Source organism: Lampris incognitus, chromosome 2 (genome assembly GCF_029633865.1).
Source record: "Lampris incognitus isolate fLamInc1 chromosome 2, fLamInc1.hap2, whole genome shotgun sequence".
Classification (NCBI taxonomy): domain Eukaryota; kingdom Metazoa; phylum Chordata; class Actinopteri; order Lampriformes; family Lampridae; genus Lampris; species Lampris incognitus.
The window spans coordinates 110,510,319-110,524,273 of NC_079212.1; the positions used below are offsets into that span (position 1 = coordinate 110,510,319).

Below are 13,955 nucleotides of genomic sequence, written 5' to 3' on the forward strand. Positions count from 1 at the left end.
TTCAGAAGGTAATGGGTATTCCTTATGCTTACTAAAAGGCTTGCAAGAGCAGCCGCAACCACCATCAATCTGAGAGAGTGAGCAATACTTTCACTATAATGTGATATCCTGTGAATGCCTTTGGTGTGTACAGTAGACATTCTGTAGGCGTGGTTCACTCCCTGTCTGTCTGTCTGCCCGCCTGTCTGTCTCTCATTCTGTTGTTGCAGCCTGATACAATTCCACCTTCATTTGTCTTTGTTTGCAATGCAGCAAAAGCCTCAAAGGTGTGTGTTTGTTTTGTGTTGTTTTGTTTTGCTTTGCTTTGCGTCTTGTTTCCGTGCAGAGGACAGTCATCCTGCCATCAGTGCTTCTGTCTCCCCATGTACATGCTAGTCAAGTAGTGAAATCATTAAATACATAAGCATCCTGGGAAATAAAGGCAGTGGATTGCATGTGTATGTGCCGCACTGATTTCCACCTTAAACCCTCTCCAAAGAAACAACAATAATTGGGATTCTGACAGGGAACTGGGGGTGGGGATGGGGGGGGGTCACTTCCTGGCTCACAGATCTAATCCCCACCACCAACCGCTCACCCATCCCTACCTGACCCCTCCCCCCTTCCCCAACACAAACACACAAATGCACACACAAATCCACAGACAATTTTCCATGCAATCATGTCTAGTCAAGCCTGGTGCCCACCTTCGTGCTCAGTCCTCACTAAACTCCCTTTATCTACAAATACATTTGGCTGAAGAATTACTGAGGCTCTTGTCCTTAATCTACTTGCAATGGGTGTGCAATTTGACAGGGCCTTCCTTCCTAGCAGCTGTATGTTCTGTTAACACAGACCTCAGGAGTACTGATATCCATTAAAAGAGGTACTGTTCAAGCTTCCCAAAATTCTCCACGCTGTAATTTAGGATTTTCATCATCATATGACATCATATTGCTTCAGATGCCTATAAAGCTTGAGAATGATGTCCTACTGCTTTTGTATGTGAGGGAGTGTGTGTGTGTGTGTGTGTGTGTGTGTGTGTGTGTGTGTGTGTGTGTGTGTGTGTGTGTGTGTGTGTGTGTGTGTGTGTGGTAAGCTGTCTTTTTAAATGGAAAGGTAGGTGTGACTATACACCCCTTTTTAAGAAAATGATTGTAACATTGCAACTAATTATAGGAGTAAAAAAATGAGAGGCCCCTATATTCTTCTGGCAAAAAAAAAAAACACCCTATCTTTATCAATCGGATCACCTATCATCAGGTATACTAATAAGTAAAGTACAGCAATAAAGGCTACGTAGTTACTATGAGGTGATATTTTTTCATGTCATCCTCTTTCGCTAAGAATTCCTATCTTTCAGATAACAACAGTAATTGGTCTCGATGTCAAAATGTCTTGCGTTTCACACTGTGATTCCCATTGCATGTCAGCGGGGGATCGTGTTGAGTATGTAATAGCCCCCTTCTTCTATCTGAGACACTCGACTATCATGCTGTGTTTGATGTGTGTTGACTGTTCTCCTTGAGAATCCTGGCTGCAGGGCTGTGCAATATGGAATGCTTGTTTTACATTGTTATCCAACCCATTGGAAAAAAACAAAAAACAAAAACACACTCTTTACAGAAAGCCAGTATGTGAATGAAGCTGTTACTATTGCTGGAGATGTTTGTTGGAATTCTCAACCTCCACCACCCCATAATACGAGCCACACTCCCACAGTCGAGACCCCTCAACCCACAATAGCACTGAGTTGGATGATCAGATTACAGTGAAAAAACACACATGGGCATTGTTAAAGGGAGTTTGCATTTCCACCCCTGAACATGGCTCTCATTGTGCCCCGCTGGAGAGAGTGCTTTTCATTTTGGAGTCAGTGGCAGGGGCAAACAGGACCCAATGTGTCTCTGTGGTGCACCATCTCCTGCAGGCTCCGAGGGGGAAACCAGATCTCTCTCTCCTTACAGGGTCCTCTCTGCTGAAAGACCCCGGTGTGGTTTGCCCGATCCCAGCACTTCTTGGAACTTAATCTTGTTAGTAAGTTGATCATAGAGCGAGAATCCACCCCCCCCCCCCAGTTATCAATATTTTGACAGATTCAATGTTGGTCTAATTTTCTTGTTGAGAGCCTTGTCAAGGATTAAATTATTACATGTGTAATTACATGTTTTGCTATCGCAATGTTGAAACAAAACATCAGTTGCATTATTAATTCTTTAGTACAAACTGTCTCTTTTATCTTGGCTGCTTTATTTTCTCTCTTTGGCTTCATAAGCCAGCTGTGAAAGAGGATATCTTGTGATCCCTCCATGGGCATCTCCGACAAATTAATTCATTACTGCATAACATCAGCAGGCTGAGGCGCATCTTTCATTAATCAATTCATTACCAAACCTCTGGCAGTTGAAAGGCAGCCACTGACCACAGTCTCATGCGGTGATATCAGGATTCAATGTGGAGGGAGATGAATGGGACAAAGACCAATTGGTGGCAGCTCTCCACCAAATAGGACCTTGAAGAATGGGCTAACCACGGAGTAATAACATTTTTTTCTACTTTATCAGATTTACTTTCTTTTTTCTGTAGCGTACGCTTGTTTGTGCCGGGTCTTATAACGATTGTATAGTGCCATAAAATCCCACTTCCTGCATAGCCTCTTGCTGCATGCCACAGCTCCATTCTGAGATAATGCAGCGTTCTCATAAAGCTTTAATAGTCCACTCAGCGAGTCTGTGTGATCACAGAGGAAATAGTGACACGGACAGGAATGCTCAAAGTCGTGCTTATACGCGGGTGTTTACTTGTGTGTGTGCACATGTGTGTTTCTGTATAGGTATGTGCTTTAATGAACTTTCATAAAGCTTTTACAGTCCACTCAGTGTGTCTATATGATCGCTGTAGACATAGCGACACTGAGAAGAACTGTCAAAATCAGCTCTTTTCACAAGTCTATTTTGTGTGTGTGTGTGTGTGTGTGTGTGTGTGTGTGTGTGTGTGTGTGTGTGTGTGTGTGTGTGTGTGTGTGTGTGTGTGTGTGTGTGTGTGTGTGTGTCTGAAGTGTGTCAGTGGGCCTTAGCCTTGTAGTAGGGCTGATGGAGATGAAAGCATACAGTGAAAGAAGCTTCCCTTCAGGGTGGAACTTGGCTGACCAGCCACTGTAAAAATGGAGAGAGGAACCGGGAGGTGGCTGGTACTGGATAATAAAGCACTGTAGCGATCATACACCACAGTGACTCACCCTCATGCCCAGCAATGTTGGAATATGTACATAGATTTTATGCATCTTCCCAGCTAAATAAACTGCATTTAATTGTATAATCCCGTTTAACACAAAACCACCATGACAGACGACACCCCTAGGATGTTCCAATCAACCACACACACCGAAATACATGTGGGTCAGCAAAACAAGCAGATTTGTTTAATTATGTGGAGGCGTGGATTTAGTGAGCGGCTCAATGTAACCAAGTCGCTATCTTCACACTCACTCATATTGGTCTCTATTCCCTTCAGAACGAATCGCCGGCCTCCCTCATTAGTAGTCATCGAACAGACACGCCAGTGTTTGCGAGACAGCGGCCCTCACTTTTCTCTCCTCCGAACGCCAACACTTTAGGGGGGAGGATGGGTGGTAATTACAGACAAGCGAACAAGGGAGGCAGCAACACGCAGGTGGGTGGTTTGTTGTGGCGGGGCTAGACTAGCGTGGGCCCTGTCTGCAGGCTGCAGGCTGTCGTGCTGCTTCCACTGATCAGGGAGTTAAAGCACGTTGAGCCAATACCACCTGCCAGAGAATGGACGGGCTGTGGGACAGGTAAATGATGGGCGCACCAATGTTGGGAAGATGCAAATGGATGTATAACGCAAACCCGGGGGGGGGGGTATGAGAGTGTATGAGTGTGCATGAGAACTTGGAATAAAAAAATAATCTTTTTCATTTATAGCTACATGAATGCATTGCTTCTAATTAAGAATAGCTCTGATGTTTTGAAGACACAAGGCCACTGTGGAGTTTTGTTTTGGTTTCTTTTCCATCCACGTTTGTTTGGCATGGGTTAAGTTTTGTATATGCAGAGACTGAATAGCAGCTCTGGAGGGAGAGGTAAAATTTGAGCTTTTTTGGGGGGGGGTCAGGTTTTTTTTTTTTTTAAATAATAGCGTGGCGAAATAGAGAAACTTTGACAAAATGATTAAATGTTGAACTTTGTAGAACACATGTCCTACTTGTGAAAAAAAAAATCACACCCTTAAGGTAAAGTGCATTTAATGGAATTCGTTTGATCCACAGGGATTGTATTCTTCATGGAATAGAATATGGAAGTGTAACATTACAACTGTTACATGGAGCCAGGGTTGGTGGAGTAATAAATAACAGTGTGAGGGGGAGAACTCATCCAGCTATGACAGGCCTCTGTGATCGCAGGCCAAACACCTGTGATTAGGCACTCCCCTTATTTTATGGTTGCTCAGAAGAAATGAACTAAACATATTCAACAGTCACACACTTCGAAATGCAGCACTGTATCTTTTGATCAAACCACTAGCCAAATTTGTCATGAGGAGTGATTTTCAGTGATGTGCTCTGAATGGAAAAATAGGAGGGCAGTGATTACTCACATGGAAATACATTAATCACCTGAAATAAATAACTGACGTTGAATATCAGTGCATCCCAATATCTTGTTAAATGCAGGTGCATATATTGTCCATTCATAACGTCAGTCTAATGGGGACAAATGGAACCCTGCAACAGTGGATACAGTGGTGTGTATCTGACAGATATGAGTGCTGTATGACTTGTACGTTTTAGTGTTTGAATTATATTATGAAAGTAGTGCTAGATGGCTCACCGGGTTTAACAGTGTTGGTGAAAACATGGGGGTAACAGTAGGAACAAGCCTTACCTCTACACACAGTCCCATTTTCTACAGCCTCATTTCCAGCCTTGCACATGCATCGCCCAATCGGCACCATCCATTCTCCATCCCCATTGCAGTACAGCTTGATGGGGACATCCACCTCCTCAGCATTGGGGATGCATACCCCCCTTGCAGCAACCAGGGAGGTGCTCTCTGCTCCTGAGAGGGTCTCCTGGAACAATGCTCCATTGGTGATGATGCGGGGACACTTCCGGTAAAAGACCCGCACGGCAATGAGCGACATGCACCCTCCGTAGTCCTGGAAGGCCAGATAGAAGCCATTGCGTGACACAGGGCCAAAGCTCCGCACTTCGGTGTTGATTTTCATCACTCGGCCACCAAGGTCCACCTGGGAGAAGCTCTCATCAGCTGCAATGGTATCCACCTTGATCCATGGGTTCTCCATCCAGGCTGGGGAGGTCCTTGTTGCCGTGTCAGAATCTGATTCGTAGTAATAAAGGTTAAATGTCTCTTTACAGGAGCCAGGCACGTTTGGGATGCTACTGCAGTCCCTGACGGAGAATTTCATTTCCACATGGATTCTCTGTGCACCACGGCGCCGGATATACTTGGTCCGGACCCAGTTGTTTTGATTGTTGTCGAACACATTGCAGACCTGGTAGGTGCGGATGGTGTTCATGTTTTCGTCATAACCACTCACCTCCTCCCACTATTGGCAAGGGACACAGAAAGAAACAGTAAGTCTACGCAGCCGTGATGTACAATAGCATGAAAAAATCTTTGGCATAGTTTAAGCTTTTGATCTAATAATATGAATTTCAATCTTTATGGAGTAGTAAATTAGACTCATGATTACAAGAGCCAAATAAATATAAAATATTCAGAGAAAGACTCATAGTCAAATGCATTTTGCAAAGATAATGATTAGGCCATCACAGTAGCTGTACCAACAGTCAAGAATCAAAGCAATGATTGGTCTGATTCACTTTCAATCAATTCAAGTATTTGGTCTTACAAATCTGAAAATTACTTTTTTTTCTGTGTAAAGGAAGTTTTTAAACCAGTGAAAATGGTGAAAATTAATACTCTTATTATTTCTAAATCTACAGGTAAAATGTTTAGGACATGCCACAGATGCTTAGCTAACCCCACCGACCTTGCTACTGCTGGATGCCCTTGATCCAATAGAGGTAATTCATACAGTACTAGCAACAGATGTTAGACTCTCCATTTCACACCATCATCAGGGGAAATTCACTTTCAATTTAATCAGTTCAAACTATGAAATGCAAGTGGCACTCAGTGGTAAATGATACAGCAGTTTTGTTTTTGTTTTGCTTTTTTTTTGCTTATTTTTTTTGCAGAGAGAATGTATAACCCTTTAAAAAAATGATAAAAAATGTTTTCAATTTTAGGATTCTGAAGAAATCCCACTTCCTTGTGTGTCTCAATTAATGCTGAATTGATCCTAACGTTGCTTTGGACAGCCAGAAAACTTTGAAGTTTAGCTCCCTCCTCTCCTGTCTTCTTTAACACATAAGGATACCATTTACATACTGTAATGCTCTTACAGAAACTGGAGGAGTGACATTAAATCACTTCTCCAGGGGAAAAAAGGCTTTGTTTTTAAGATAGGGTGTCCCACTTTTATCCTAACTTTTCTAGTTGTATAGGACATATTCATAGTATCTAGTAATCTGTTATTGATATTATTGTGAAAGCCACATTTGCTGCTATGAGAAATGGTTTTAAGCACTGTAAGATAAAAGAAATGACATGTATTTAACATAATCAAAGTCATGCTCTGATAAAATTGGTATAATCATATTACACAGGTAATCATATGACGAATAAATTAAAGGGGAAATTTCACTCTGGGTTTTTATCTGTTTTCCCCTTTCGATATCCACATAATGCACACAAATTTGAATACCCACTATTACCGGCTCCAGATACAACCCCTGCGGTTTTCCTACCCGCTTGGCTTCGGATCAAACCGAGGGCCTCAGAATCGGAACCCAGTGCAGTCTAACCACTAAGCAAGTCATGACCTTGACCTCCGCATTTCAACTAAGTAAAACCCTTTGCTTAACCCTCGGAGACGTTTTGCACCAGCCGCACCACGTATAGCTTCAACAAGCCCTCTCTCTCCTCCCTTCACTCTTCACTTCACAGCTGACATAATTTCCCAAATTAGTGCCCACTTAGCAAGGATTTTGACAGATTTTTTGATGGGTTGGGAGAAGAAAGTCACCCCTCTTTTTGCAGCCCAGCGTCCTATCAAACACAGACTAATTAGTACAGCTTTTGTACTTAATTCCCATGTCCCAATTAATCACTGCTACTGATGCTCGGGTTGACCCACACCCTACCTAAGCCAGAGCCAATCTAAACCCACTCGGAAAAACAGACCAAAAAAAAAAAAGAAAAAGAGAGAGAGAGAGAAAAGACAGGCTTTAGACCCGATACAGAAAATCAACAGGAGTTTGGATGTCTGAATGGCTTAGATTTAAAATGGTTGTCTTAGGCTGGCATGATGAGCAAAGGTTGAGTGTAGGCTGCAAAAATTCTACTTCAGTGATTGTGCATAATCAATCAGGATTTTCCTTCTGCTCTTACTCATGTATGCAAATCAAGGTATTTAAAACTCAAATGTGATCATTCAAACATTTTTAGATATAAATCAAATTCTATGTTTATTTATACTGTTGCTTGAAATTGCTCATTTGCATTACAAATATATACTTTGGTATTTAAAAAAAAAACATGTTTCTAAACTTAAGTCACCATTCGACAACCGCATTTAATTGGATGTGTTGTGGTGTCCTTGCACTCAAAATATACCAAGGATGAATCTGCTGGAGGGCCCACTCCCAGACTACCAAGGTGAATACAGTCACTTCGGGTCATGAGCAGCCATTAACCTTCCCACCTCTCCTTACAGATTGACACTGTGTTCTGAGGGAGGCCATGGGCTGATTAAACAGAAGAGGACAAAGTGTGACGCCCCCTTGTTCTGGATCCCAAACAAGCACTGCACCATCAAACTTAAATAAAATGAATGTGGAGACAGGTGGGGGTTGCTATAATGAGAGATGAAGACCCGGGGAGGATGGGGGGGGGGGTTGCTGGAAGTGGTGGTGGGGTGGGATTGGTGGGCTAGCTAAAAGAGACCCCAAACAAAATGTGTTTTAATGGAGGGCCCCTTTTTGTCCTGTCACTACTTCTCTGCCCTGCTTTCATCAGAGCCAGTGGAGGGAAGCAAATGCGGCATAATAAGAACCTAACGATCAAGCGCCGAGTGTGAAATTAGAAGAAACGTCTTCATTTTCACAGCTCTCTCCCCTGGTCCTTCAGCGAGAACGCGGTTAAAAGGGTGGTCATGAGTTTCAGGCCAAGAAAGTGAAGGTGAGGGTGGTGGTGGGCGTCAAGAGGGATTAGTTGGAGGGGATGTGGTGCCCTGACATAAGGCTGGAAATGTATAATCAAACTGTTTTTGCCAAGAGACTCCTGTTCGCCACATGAGCAGGAATGCTGTTTATCCGAGTTTCAGACATAGTGGGGCAGTAAACAGCCGAAGGGCTAACTGCATAGCAAACTACATAGCTGAATTCAAAATAAGACACAGCACAATAAACAAAAATGATTTGAAAAAGAAATCAAATGATCAAAGAAATTTCCTTTGAATAGACCTTTGCTGAACAGCCAAAGGCAAAATTAATACTTCAGGAGATTAAGATTTTGCATAATGTACAAAACTATGGGATGTAACGATACTTCAGGGCAAAGACGGAGCTTATTTCATGACACATTGTGTGTGTGTGTTCTTTCTCTGAGACATACTCGACACAAACACACACCTCCCAGTTTGCAGAACCCACAATTTGCAGAAGAAAAAGGAAGACTACAATCAGAAAATATACCTAGTCATTTTAAATTACTGCAGTACAAATGGATAGCAGACAGTACATTACTTCAACTAGGTTGCATCACTTTACTTTAACCCTAATATTCCTGACACTTGTATTAAATGTAATCACCAGAAAGGCTCTTTGTTCTATTGCATGTGGGGATGCCCCCAGATAATCTGTTTTTGGAAGAAGGTGCTGGATCTTTCCAGTCAGATTGCTGGTGAAGAGGTGCCTCTTAATCCCAAATTATGTATATTGAATATTTACCCAGATGGTTTTGTGACCTCTAAAAATGTAAGATCCCTACTCAACATCTGCTTTTTGGAAGCTAAACAGTGTATAGCCTGCTCATGGATGAAACAAACAACCTGTGTAATTTCGCAATGGCTGAAAGAAACGACTTTTTACTTTGCTTTAGAAAAGATGGGTTACCTCACAAAGAATAAGCTTGACAAGTTTTGGAGCATTTGGAACATCTTCTGTAACTTCCTGGAGAATCATAATATTGAAGTAGATGGATGGAATGTTGAACTGATTGCCATTTAGGGATGTACCCCCCCACCCCACCCCGCCCTTTTTTTCATTTTTTAACAACAATAATTATTATTTGAATTTATTCATTGTTCATCATCATATGTGCTGTATTTTTGTACACATATACATCTTGTTCTTTGTTGTTCCTTTTTCTAAAACAAAATAATTCAATAAAGAAATGTTTAATAAAAGAAAGAAAGAAAGAAAGAAAACACACCGAGTGAGTTGCTCTTTTTGCGGTCCTTGGTCTGACCGATGGGGTTAAATAGCATTTGCAAATTAGTGTGAGGTTTAAACCTTCCTCTAGCATCTTTTGAGTGGAGTTCACCACTGCACTCGTAAACTTAATGTCAGAAAACTGACAACCACAGAGAAGCATCAAATGGTCCGTGTGGAAACCCCTGCCAATCTGTCACCACAGGGGGTTTAAAGCTAGCACTATTGCACTATTAATTTGGAAGTCTTTTTTTTTTTTTTTTTTACTTTGGTCTGAACTACAAAGTGTCATGATCCCAATGAAATAAAAGCACAGCTTCCGAAGAGCTGTCATTACACTATCACTGCCCAAAGTACAGCCCCAAAATATGAAGATGGATTGCAACGTAAAGGGTGCCAAAGTGTCCATGGTCACAACTGCGGCCTTGAGGATCACACCCAAATATAAACACATCAACACTACAGAGCAGAGGGCCGTGCAGGATATGCTGTTGCACTCTGTGTATCACTGAAACAGCCCACGTGTCTGGATAAAACACATGCATGACATTTAACATCCACAAATAAATAGTCTACCGTTGATATGATATGTGAGTTGCTGTTGTATCGTCTATTTGCTAGGGTGTTTGTTCCCATTGCCGTCGAGACACTGTGCCGGGCAACAAAAACGATTCTCATTTGTAACTAGGATAGTTGCAAGACCACTTACCTTAATTCCAACACCTGCTTTGTGTCAATGATGTAAAACTGATGTAGTAAAGTTGTAATTTATGCTGTTCAAACAGCAGTATTGGCTGACAAAGGCTTTCGACGTATAGCAGACCTGTCTAAAGCATGTATGGATTGCAGTGCTTTCAGCATGGAGGCAATAGTAGACTGGATGCTACAATATGTCAATTGCTCCTCCGTTCATCTGGTGTTATATGACGTGCTACAGTCCGGTGCAACTCTCAGGGGATGAGTTTCAGAATCAATAACTCCTCTGCCACTCCAGGAGAGGGAGAAAAGTTCAGCTGACCTGCGATCTATAAGTCTCCCTGACAGCCGGTCTCTGCCTTATCTGTAAAGCCAAGCAGAACGTACGGCCGGGGCTGAATTATAGACTAGGGCTATCCCAACGGCTGAGGCAATTCCCCAAAGGCAGCGTTTTGCCTCATTCACCGATCCAAAAAGGAAAAATCATGAAGCGGGCCCCACACTGAACTACTGTGTAATGTTTCAGGCTCAAGTTCTCCAGGGCTGGTGCTACTCTGAGATCACTGAAAGTTTTGGGTTTTTTTTTTTACCCGTATGTTTAAATTTTACATTTAAATCATTCATATGTTAAAAATTAGTAACTCTTTGAACTTTTATTTCATTTTATCATTTCTACAAATAGTCTCGAGTATTATCTTCAACCATCCGATCAAACCATTTAAAACACTTTGTAAAGCTGTTTCTTTGTGTTAACTAGAGTTAGTTCTTCTTGAAGTCTTCCTGAAGTTACCCAGGAGGCATTTAGCTGACTAAAGTGGCTTAAAATAGTGAGCAGTTATGGGTTCAGACTCATGCCCAAGGACTTTTTTTTTTTAATAGACTTTGTTAATCCACCAAGGGGGATATTCTCCCGGGCAGCCAGCTAGTTCTGTGCCCTTGGAGCAGATAGGGTTAATTATTTTGCTAAAGAGGCTTTGGCAGGTATGGCAGTGTGGGATCTCAGCCAGGGCCCTAACACTGGGGGGAAAAAAAACCTGACAAAACTCCAGGCTATCCAACTGCCGCTCAGCATAGACCAACAGGGTTGTCAATGGGTGGTACTGAATCTATACTACTACTGCTTACTATTACTACTACTACAATTAGTACCACTATAAATAACAATTACTACTTCATTGAAAACAAAATTATAATGAACAGCTCACTAACTTCATAATTAACACATACAAAGTCAACATAAGGGTGGGGATGGGAACATGATGCCTGTGTAGTGTAAAGGATGAGTGTATGTGCTTTTGTGTGTGTGCGTCTGTGTGCGTGCACGTGCACATGCCGTCTTTGACAATGGCAGTCATAGCCAACGCCACACCCTGATTAGCTATGCCACCCTGCCTGCGTCCAGAGCACTTCTCTCTGTTGGAGCGATTCGATTAGGCCGGAACTACCATTGTCGAAAATTAAAAAGGTTTTATGTGTTGACACAACAATAATAGTGCATTTCCCGCAGCTTGTCATTGCAGCGTCTGAGTCAACCTGTGTTGGTTTCAGCTCTTGAGAGCCGCATTAAACAGAACATTCTGTCACTGAAAACAGTGAATAAATAATTCACACAAAAGCAGAGTGAGAAAACCCAGTGGAAAACTCCTGAGGCAGAGCTGTCCCATTTGCAGTTGTGGGAAATTTGTCAGAGTAAGAGGGCCTCTGCCCTGGGGGGACAAGGGGCAGATGACACCCACTTTCTGCATTCAGTTAGTAGCAGAGGAGTAAAGCAGGCCAAATCCTGCACAGGTCCGATCCTTGAGGAGAGAAGAGTCGCACACTGGTGGAGACATAAGTAGAGCTGTCTGCCGCAGTCAACTTCAATTACCACTGTCCACTCCTAATGCACAACACGTGAAACTAGACAAACAAGCTCCCTATTGCCTCTTTAACCTCTGTTTCTCAAATCTACATGTGGATTGTGTTTGCATATCATCAGTGACTACATTCAAGACATGACAATGTCTTCCTGTCGGTGCAGGATTTTCCTTCAAGTGTTCGCATTAAATTGTAACCACATAATAAGTCTTCCTCTTAGATAATGAGGCATCCTAATCGTATGATATTGTTTTACAGTCTGACTTTAATTGAGAATCATAACAAATTAGTGGTCACTCCCATCCATAATGACTTCCATATGATGACATTTGTCTCGGCAAATTACCGATACGCACACAAAAAGGACTATGTAAAACAGTAAACTTATAAATCAAGGGAAAGTAATTTGTTTCCCCACTTTTTTTCTGTAAAATGCACTGCATTGTGCATTCTTGGGACCTTTTACGTCATGTGTCCTGAAGTGACTCAGGACCCATCCCGGTGAATACATCCATAATGATAACTTTTAACAGGCACACCACCTCATTATGTTCTCCTCCTATGCCAGAGACCTCGGTTATCCTTCCGTAGTGTGTCTGTGGGCTCCCCATGGCTGTAAGTCTATTTCTAAATGACTGCTGTTGACAGGGCTTCACCTCAACACTGAGCAGGTCAGCAGGTCTAACCCGATGTTCACACATCTCTCAGCTGCACTTGAGAATAAAACACTGACCTCTTCACCCTGCCCTGTTAGCTGCTGCTGCGCTGGCCCCATTATATGCAACCGGAACCCAACTATACCAGGATCTTTTGGAAACATTTATAGAAAGACAAACCAAATGCGACATTCTGTACATGCCACTGTGCTTCCTAATGTCCCAAACAACCGACTTTTATCTTGTTTGTGAAGATAAACCATCCAAAGTTCGAGGAATATGCTGTGTTTATTGAAATGTTAGTTGTTTAGAGACTGATGAGGTAACTTTTCATGTGATTATTCTGTATAGTTTTACGGTTTTGTTTCACCATCTCTGCTCTGTGTGAATGGTTTACTAAGGGTTAAATTTTCTTCTTCTTCTTCTTCTTCTTCTTCTTCTTCTTCTTCTTCTTCTTCTTCTTTTAACTGTCATTGATGATGGTCTATCGCTCTGGCTCTATGAATGTTGCATAGGCGCGAGTCAAGCAGCAGCCACTGGCAGAGTGGATGACGTAGAATGCATTCCATGATTTGCACGAACAGGCGATTGACTGCCCTATCGTCAGGTGCCGAAAGAACGTAAGCCTTCTGTAGTTTCGCCGTTCACACGTTTTTATTAAATTATTCAAAAGACAAAGTAACGTCTAGATACTCATAATTAATGACTTTGCAAATAACACCTATTTCGAAGTTTACTTTGACATTTTTTTCACTGTCCCGGAATTGTGCCAGAAAAAATATATTTGTGTCCCAGTAGGATTTTTTATGGTCCCCGGGACATCGGGACATCATTAATTTCGAGCCCTGACCGTAACGACACTTCACTAGCAGATTCTTTGCACTTTAGCGTGGTCATAGTGAACTTCCTAAAACCACCCAGGGGAGAGAAAGCTTAGCATGGAGAATATAGTACATGGGTTCATCACTAAAAGGAATAACCAACATGTCTCTCTCATCTGACTCGGTGGCAACTACAGTTTGGCTGTCAATTTGCATGATTAAAAGGGTGAAAAGAAGTAGCTGTACACAGAGAGGGTGATTAAACTTGATTTATCCGTGCTGCACCACAGTGTCGCGCACAAATCACTTCTGAATGCCGACTGCAGAAAGTTAACCAAGACTTGCAAGAAGCCCCATACCATTATCATGTGTTGGGACACTAAATGCACCGAGGAGTGAGTGACT

The 13,955-nt window shown here is 42.2% G+C and overlaps 1 protein-coding gene across 1 annotated transcript in view; it reads right to left on the reverse strand.

The window, feature by feature from the left end:
• The window catches only part of ephb2b (eph receptor B2b), a 162,791-nt gene that overhangs the window by 77,714 nt on the left and 71,122 nt on the right, over positions 1–13,955 (reverse strand). Inside the window, 1 exon segment of the mRNA XM_056273628.1 lies at positions 4,884–5,568. Coding sequence (XP_056129603.1) covers positions 4,884–5,568 — 685 coding nt within the window.